Genomic DNA, 7,880 nt, shown 5'->3' on the forward strand with positions numbered 1-7,880 from the left:
TTTTCCAAACCTAAAAAAAAAAGAACAAACTTCTCTGGGGTTTTTTTTTTTTTTTTTTTTTTTAGCTCTCCAGCTGTTTTTAGAAGCAGTTCAGATCCAAATGGAAGTAAAAAAATACAAAAGTTAATTTTGCATAACAGGCCTCCTTTAAATAATCAGCAGAATTACTTACTGAATTCTTTACCGTAAAACATCTTGACCCCAGGTTACTGTGTATTTATATTAACCACAGGGTTGAGTTTGGTGTCTGCTGCTTCATGCTTCAAAAATCAAACTCACCGGCTTTAAAATGATCCACTGCAACTCTGAGTTTCTTTGTAATGTTGAAGTCAGCGTATACGCTAACATTTTAAAAGTTTTTCACATCTTTCTAGAGTTAAAAAGACAATCTTTTGCTTTCATGTTTTAAGAGTTTTAAATGCTTTTCTTGTATTTTTTGGTGTTGGATATACATCTCCCTCTCTCGGCTGTACATTTTCAGTTTTTTGTCATTTCTGTCTGGACAGCTCCTGGCAGCGGGTCAAACTGAAACAGGAGCCAGCGGTGAAGTCAGACAGTCGTACAGCTGGCTGTCTAAACGTTTTTTTTTTGTTCCAAACAGAAGTGAATTGCCGTCTCAGTCTGAAGATCGGCTACTGTAGACACACAGGTTAGCATGTCCTGCTTTTGGTAAAAAGGTCTAAACTTCAGCTTTGGTTCAGGAAATGAAATAAATTTAACTCTGCTGATTATTTTGTGTAATTGTTCTGGATCTGCTGAAGCTGTCTGATTCTGCAGGAATCAATGTGATGAAAGATGAACACAGTTTCTTTAGATCTTGCTGACACATTTAATCCTCTAAATGTTCTCCAGGTGATAGAAGACTGTCTTTACAACTATCTTTATGTGTCTATAGGTGCGTTGTCCATTAGCCATGTAATTTTACAAACTGGAATTACGAAAATAATGGAAAAAACATGATTTATTGGATTCTTCATTTTTTTTTCATCTTCCCTCCAACTTTCTGAGGCGCCCCCTGGCGGCTGCAGGAAGCCTCGCAGACTCAACACAACGAACTGTGAGCGATCATCACATCCATCTTTCTTTAAGGACAACCTGCTCTGCAAATAAAACCTGACTGGAGTTTGTTTTGCTCTTGAGTTTTTGCTCATTTCACGCCAGGAGAAAGAAACCTGTTGATTGTACGTGAGGCAGTAAGTGTGTGTGATGTTGGACGGAGGTGAAGGGTTTCTCTGTCAGCTCAGCCCTGGCCCGACTCTCCCTCATAAAGCCGAGACTCTTTTGATATCCGAGGGCGTTAGAGCCGGATTGTTTATTGAGTTTATAAGCTCCATGGCAACAGTTTCTCTGATGTTTGTTAGGCAGACGGTCTGAAGATGTTTCAGGCAGACGATGAATGTATAATGGTAATAAAAAGAACATTCTTTCAAATAATTTTTGGGGTTTTTTGTTTAATTAAGAAAGTGAATGTCACTTTAAAGTGTTTTCTTATTGTACACATGCACAACACGTCTAAAACATAGAGCTCGTCGTAAGTCCGTATATTATTGCAGTAATGTAGTTTTGAGGTAATTGTGTAAACATTTCGAAAATAAATTAGCTAATTTAAAAAAATCTACTTACAATAAAACGTTTTGACGCTAGAGTGAGTTTATTTATTTTTTTATAGAAATGTATTTTTTACGCAAACCTGCAATGGAAACACGTCTTTTGCGTCACACGAATCACGTGATCAACAACCGGATGTTGCCTCTTGCGAAAACCACAAAGAACACAGCAGGAAGTAGTTGGAGGATCATGTAGAGTCAGAAATTTTGAGATTAAACTCATGAATTTTGAGGTCGATTTGAGAATTTTTTTTAGCAAAAGACTCACAAATTTATGAGTTTGAAAAGTCAAAAAATTTCTTAAAAACAAATTTTGAGATAAACCATTATCTCAGAAATGTTTTAGGAAAGAATTTTGAACTTTCTGAGTTTCAAGTCAAAAGTTTTTGACTTTTAAAAGTTAAAAACTTTCAAAAGGTTTTATGAAGAAAATTTACAACATGAATCAAGAGTTTTTCTCACAACTTTTTGACTTTCGGAGCTCATAAATGTTTGAGTTTTTAGAAAAAAAATTCTGAGCTTAATCTCAAAATATATATACGTATTTTTTGGCGTTAAATTACTCCTTTTTTTCTATGTACGGTTATACGCACGTTTGTCTGTTGTGAAGTCAACCAGCTGGGCCTGAGGCAATCAAAGACGGGTTACACGACTAGTATAAAATATATTTTTAAAAATGCTAATTTGTGCCGCTACATTAGAGGGCGCTGTGGCTGCCACTTCTTTAAATGGTTCCCAGATAACCAATCTAGAAAACCAGAACTGAGTCTAACATGAGTGAATCTGCTGAGGCGGTAATATCAGTCTGCGCCTCTTTGAAGGAGCCGCTGTGACTTGAGAAGCTCATGATGTAATTCCTGCACGGAGACTCTTGAACAAACCAAGAGGATTTCACTGTCAAAAACATCCTGACTCCATGAAGCTGCATGCGATGCTGAGGTGCACAGTGTTCCCGCGCAGTGGAAACTTCCACACTTCGCCCGTCACAGCAGCGGGTCCCGTGCAGACGGAGCGAGCCGAGCGCCGATCAGCTTCTCAATGTTTACCTGCAGTCTGACATGCAGGGCGCCTCAGCACACCTCCCAAATTATACAGTGTGTGACTTGTTCGAGGTACGTTTTCATTTCCAGCCCGAGCTGGTGGAAATCTTCAGCGTACAGCTAACTGCTGTTCACTGAGTGGAGGTGCGCTCAGTGTAGGGAACATAACGCGATATAATTTTAAAGGGGACGTATTGTGCTAAATTCACCTTTTGTACATTTTTTGGTTCCATTTGTGTCTCGGCTGCTTTTAAAACCAACCCAAATGTTTTTTGGACATAAGTTAGTGTTTTTTGGTGTCTGGAAAATGAACCATTTCAAAAACATCCCCATTGTTAAGTCACAATTGGGCTATGAGCCGTTACCTAGCAACCGAAGGAACTCTAGCACTTTTGGTCAGCTGGGTTTATCTCTGTATGCGCTGTACAATGGCTACTAGAAAAGACAGGTGTTTTGTTGTTTTCTTCCCATCCAGAAACCACTTACTGCATTTTTGTTGGTTGTGCAGGAGTCTCCACTTCTGCTTTTCAAACATGTACAGTTGTATAATTGTATAACTGTATGGAAGTGTAAACATGGAGTCAGGGGGGTGTGAATATAAACAACTTATGTGGATTTAAAGTGACAAGAGGCCTGTGAATCTCTAAGCTGGAGCTAGCATAGCTCGTTGTGAACGCCAATGCTAGTTAGCATAGCTACAAATGACGGCAAATAAATGGTTTTCCTGCAACGGTTTTCCAGCATTTCCAAAAACTTCACTTTAACCCTACTGAAGATGTGCAGGTCATGCTCAAACATTAAGTCTGTGCCATTAAAAGCAACTTGACACCAGCTAAACGAGCCTGTAGAATTTGAACATAATCTAATTTTATTCCTCTTCAATCCTTTTTAATGTCCATCTTGAAGCTTTGACATCTTCCAGAAAGCTGACCCACCTCTCGCAGCCGAGGCAGACGCAGACAGACGAATGTTTAGAGGTGAATCATGGATGAAGGAGTGGTGAGTCAGACGGGGGTTGTGTTATTGTCTTGTTCTCGGTACCACCAGGGAAGACGATGCGGTGGTCCGCACATGTGACAAACGTTTTCCAGCTGTCTTCCCTCAGCGGTAAATCATAATATGTGGTTCTATAGTTTGCATTCAGTGCCGCTGTGCACAAATTTAAGACATAAACTTTACGTTAAGAAATGGCTGACAGGACCCACCGCAGCATAACATAAAGAGGATCATAAAGGCCATTTATACTGCACTTCAAGAACACAAAGTCCTAACAAGTATTTTTCTTGAGTTTCTAGTGCAAATGTCCTAATACACTTAAAAATAAGCCAACTAACTTTTCAGCTACATAAATAGCTTGGTTTAAGTCAATATTTGCTTAATACTGATTAAAAATTACTTCCATTGGCTGATTATTTCACTTATAAAATGGGAAAAATATCTGGTTATAAGTTTTTCATCAATATTAAGGAATTATTGACTCAAACAAGCTAATTATCTTCATGAAAAGTTACATTTGAGTTAGTTTTGTCTTATTTCAAGTGTATTTTCTCTTAAAATAAACCAAAATATTTGGTAAGTTTTTCTGATTTTGAACTGTGATTTTTGTCTGATGCACCTTTTTATGTTGGAGAGCCCATTTCTTTCAAAGGAAACTGTGTAAATTAGGTTTTTAATGAGGCCCGTTTCCTTCCTATAAACATTCATTGCATCATGTTTTTCTGTCTAATTGCTCCCTAACGTTGGCACACAAATATAATATATGAAGTCACTTTTTTCCATTTAATTTCTTACCTAAATATTTAAACGACTTAAAGAGAGTCCTGTTTGTTTAGTTTTTCTAACAGGTGTGATGATGAAGTAGAACCAGAAAAACAGGTAAAAGTTTTAAAACAGGACAAGAAGAAGCAGCTAAAATAAAATTAAAATGTTTTTAATTTGTGTCAAAATGTGTTTGTTCTCATCACATTTTGAAAAAAACAACAACTATAAAATATCTCAGATGAATCCTGTAACTTAGTGGGTTATATCTGATCTTTCATCTTTTACAATATTATTAATAATTATTAATAATAACAAATGCAGGTTTTGGCCGTTTTTCCACTTATTCTTGAAAAATTTTATTTAACTTTCACAACAGAGAGACAAAATGTACCAGTATTCATCTATTTTTCTGTCATTTGTTTGGAAAATAATCTTTATTATCACATTGAAGAAAATGTATTTGTCCTCTATTCTCAAAAGTTTTATGTTTTTCTTTATTTTTAAAGCTTAAAAATATAAATAAAATGGTTGATCTTGAAAAATTACAGTTTCCTTTAGTAATCTGTTTTGTGGATCTGAATTAGTTTTTATTGGTGGACTGGAGGGAAAAATATCTCTTTGGATCATAAGTTAAATAACTTTATAGGATCTTATTTTAAATAAATAATTCCTAAATATTGATGAAAAAGTTTTGGTTCCACTTTCAGATTATTGTCTTGTTATAAGTGAAATAATCCTACCAGTATTTTTTAATAAATATTTAGGAATTATTTACTTAGAAAAGCTCCTACATCTTGCTGAAAAGTGATTTGTAAGTTTCTTTTTGTCTTATTTCAGATGTGTGTGGCAGAAACTAAGCAAAAATCTGCAGTGAAATTACTAGTTCGTAAAACTAACAGGCAAACTTCCAGCTAGAAACAGGAGCTTAATTTAAGTTAATAATTCCTTAATATTAACTAAATAGTACTACTGTAGTTCTATTGGCAGATTGTTTAAGTTATAACTTGGAAAAGTGTCTTGAAATAATCTGCCGGTTGAACTAGTATTTTTTCATCAATATTAAGCAAATATTGTATTGAAATCAGCTCCTATATGTTGCTGAAAACTTACTTGTAAGTTTGTTTTATTTCAGGTGCTCTAAAATATTTGCAGTATAAACCAGACAAAGATACTTTAGTGTTTTTGCAGTGTGTGCATATGGATCCTCAGCTTATGGAAACATCGGGCCGGTTGGAGGCGTCAGGCTGCAGAGGGAGTGTCGTTAGAAAAACCCGGGTATATATGAGAGGTGAGGACGTCTCTGCAGCAGCTTTCTGTCTCCTTCCGGCTCCATCATGCTGCTCCGCGCTCTGCTGCAGACGTCACTGGTTCTCTGGCTGGCTCAGCAAACTCTGCAAGGAGGTGAGAAATACAAACTTACAACAAACAGTTTGAAATCCAGTGAAACGGGAACCTTTTTATTACATTTCAACATGAATTACTGCCAGAGCTGGGAAGAAATTAGTTACATCTACTTGAGTAACTAAATGCACTTTTAGGAGTATTTCTACTACTCTGTACTTTTTACTTAGTTACTCATCACTCAGTGTGAATGGGTAACTTCACTCATTCACACTGAGTGAACAAAAAGCCTGTTTTAATCAGTTTCATGAGTTTTATAACAAAACAAATTAATTTGGAAAAAAATAATTTTGTTATTTTATAATTATGTTATTTATATGAATTATTTTCATTTTGGTCTTTAAAATACCAAAATTTCTACTTTACTTTTTATTTTGGTTTGTCTGATGATTTAATTTTTAAGTCTTAAATCAGCTGTTTTGATTAGTTACACTGCAAAACCTTACAAAGTATTGTTGAATAGTTTCTAATGCAAATATCTCAGTACACTTGAAATGAAACTTAAAGGTTACTTTTAGCACAATATAGGAGGTTGTTGTAAGTCAGTGACTTCTTTATATCGATTTAAAAAAAGTACTAGTTCGATTGGCTGATTATTTTTCCTGAAGTAATCTGTCAGTGGAACTAGTGATTATTCATCAATATTAAGGAATTATTGGCTAAAAAAGCTCCTACATCTTGCAGAAAAATAACTTTTAAGTTAGTTTAGTATTTTTTCCAGCATACAAAGATATTTGCATAAACTGGACAAAGAAAACTGGGTGAAACTTTGTGTTTTTGCAGTGTTTTCAGTACCTGAGTAACTTCTTTACCAAATACTCTTTTACTCCTTTAACTTTCTGGATGTCTACTTTTTGCTTTTATTTGAGTAAAAATATGTTGAAGAAGTGTTACTCTTACTTGAGAACCGTCCTACTCACCTCTGATTAATACGATATTAAATATTCTGCAAGAAATTTGCTGAATTTGCAAAAACCTACAGAAGAAGCGAGAGATGAAAAGCGGCGTAATTTCAGTTAAAACTTGATTAATGATCTTCAGTGACTTTCTCTCGCCTCCCTGTTAAATATCATGTCTGTGAGACTGAGGAGGAGAAGACAAAGCGGTGAATATGTGGCTCCATGACTGCCGGCCAGTCGCTGTGGTTCATATTCTGTTTTCTGCAAATCAAAGGCAGGAAGAATCTCAGCAGATTGTGAGAAAAACTTAAAAGCTCCACAGAGTCGATACATTTTATCCTCCGTTTTCTTTTAATCTCATTTTTATAACACCTGCAGGTTTCTGTACACTGTGTGTTAATCTTTCCACAGTAACATGCATATTGGTTGTTTGTTGTGATTGAGTAGGAAGTTTGCAAAGTTTTTCTGTTACTATGTATTCATGCATTCTCTATATTCCAGGAGTTAATCCTCAAAATGTTGCCTTTGGGAGAGCGCTGCCAGTTCGAGGTACGATAATTCCTGAAATGCTTTATTTATTCCTTTTTATTAAGAAAAAAGAAACATACATAGAAAATCAAAATGGGCTTGTAATTTAGACAAATGTCTCATTTCTGTTTCAGGTGTTGGTATTGGAGTAAAACCTGGAGGTCAGCCTTTACGTCTTCATCTGTTCACAACTAAATCTCTTACATTTAAAGCATAAAAGCTGCATTTATTACATTTATTAGAGTATGTTCATCTATTTTTCTGTGTAAACAAAAACATAAAAACACAACAAAACTCTAAACATTTGGACAAACATTTACAAATTACATTTTCTGCTCAGTTTTAACCCCTTTCTTCTACCCAAATAAATACTGTCTAATATAAGTTACATTTCTTTATTTTTATTTATTTATTGGAGAATTTGCATTCATTATGGAAAAAAAAAGTTCTTTCTTTAAAATTTTATGCTACAATATCGACAATATTGCCTCCTACTGGTCAATAATGAGTATTGTAGATTTTTTTAATACCATTTATTTTGCAAACATAGATGCCAAAAACCTGTTTACAAAAAAAAAAAAAAAAAAAAAAAAAAAAACCAAAAAAAAAAGGCGGTTTTTTTTTTTTTCCATTTTCTGGGGCCC

General features: G+C 35.1%; 1 protein-coding gene across 8 annotated transcripts in view; it reads left to right on the plus strand.

The window, feature by feature from the left end:
- The first annotated feature begins 5,696 nt into the window (after positions 1 to 5,696).
- Positions 5,697 to 7,880, plus strand: part of LOC106958057 (glycine-rich cell wall structural protein 1.0) — a 20,378-nt gene continuing 18,194 nt past the window's right edge. For 6 of the 8 annotated variants that reach the window (XM_015049770.1, XM_015049772.1, XM_015049771.1 and 3 more), the window contains exons 1-3: positions 5,697 to 5,809; positions 7,210 to 7,257; positions 7,371 to 7,397. In XM_015049770.1, coding sequence (XP_014905256.1) covers positions 5,743 to 5,809; positions 7,210 to 7,257; positions 7,371 to 7,397 — 142 coding nt within the window. In that variant the 5' untranslated portion in view covers positions 5,697 to 5,742. The remainder of the gene's footprint in view (positions 5,810 to 7,209; positions 7,258 to 7,370; positions 7,398 to 7,880) is intronic. The other 2 variants (XM_015049777.1, XM_015049776.1) reach the window with 2 other exon arrangements.

The sequence above is a fragment of the Poecilia latipinna genome, unplaced genomic scaffold (assembly GCF_001443285.1).
Source record: "Poecilia latipinna isolate Pla-1442-1.1 unplaced genomic scaffold, P_latipinna-1.0 Scaffold960, whole genome shotgun sequence".
NCBI lineage: Eukaryota > Metazoa > Chordata > Actinopteri > Cyprinodontiformes > Poeciliidae > Poecilia > Poecilia latipinna.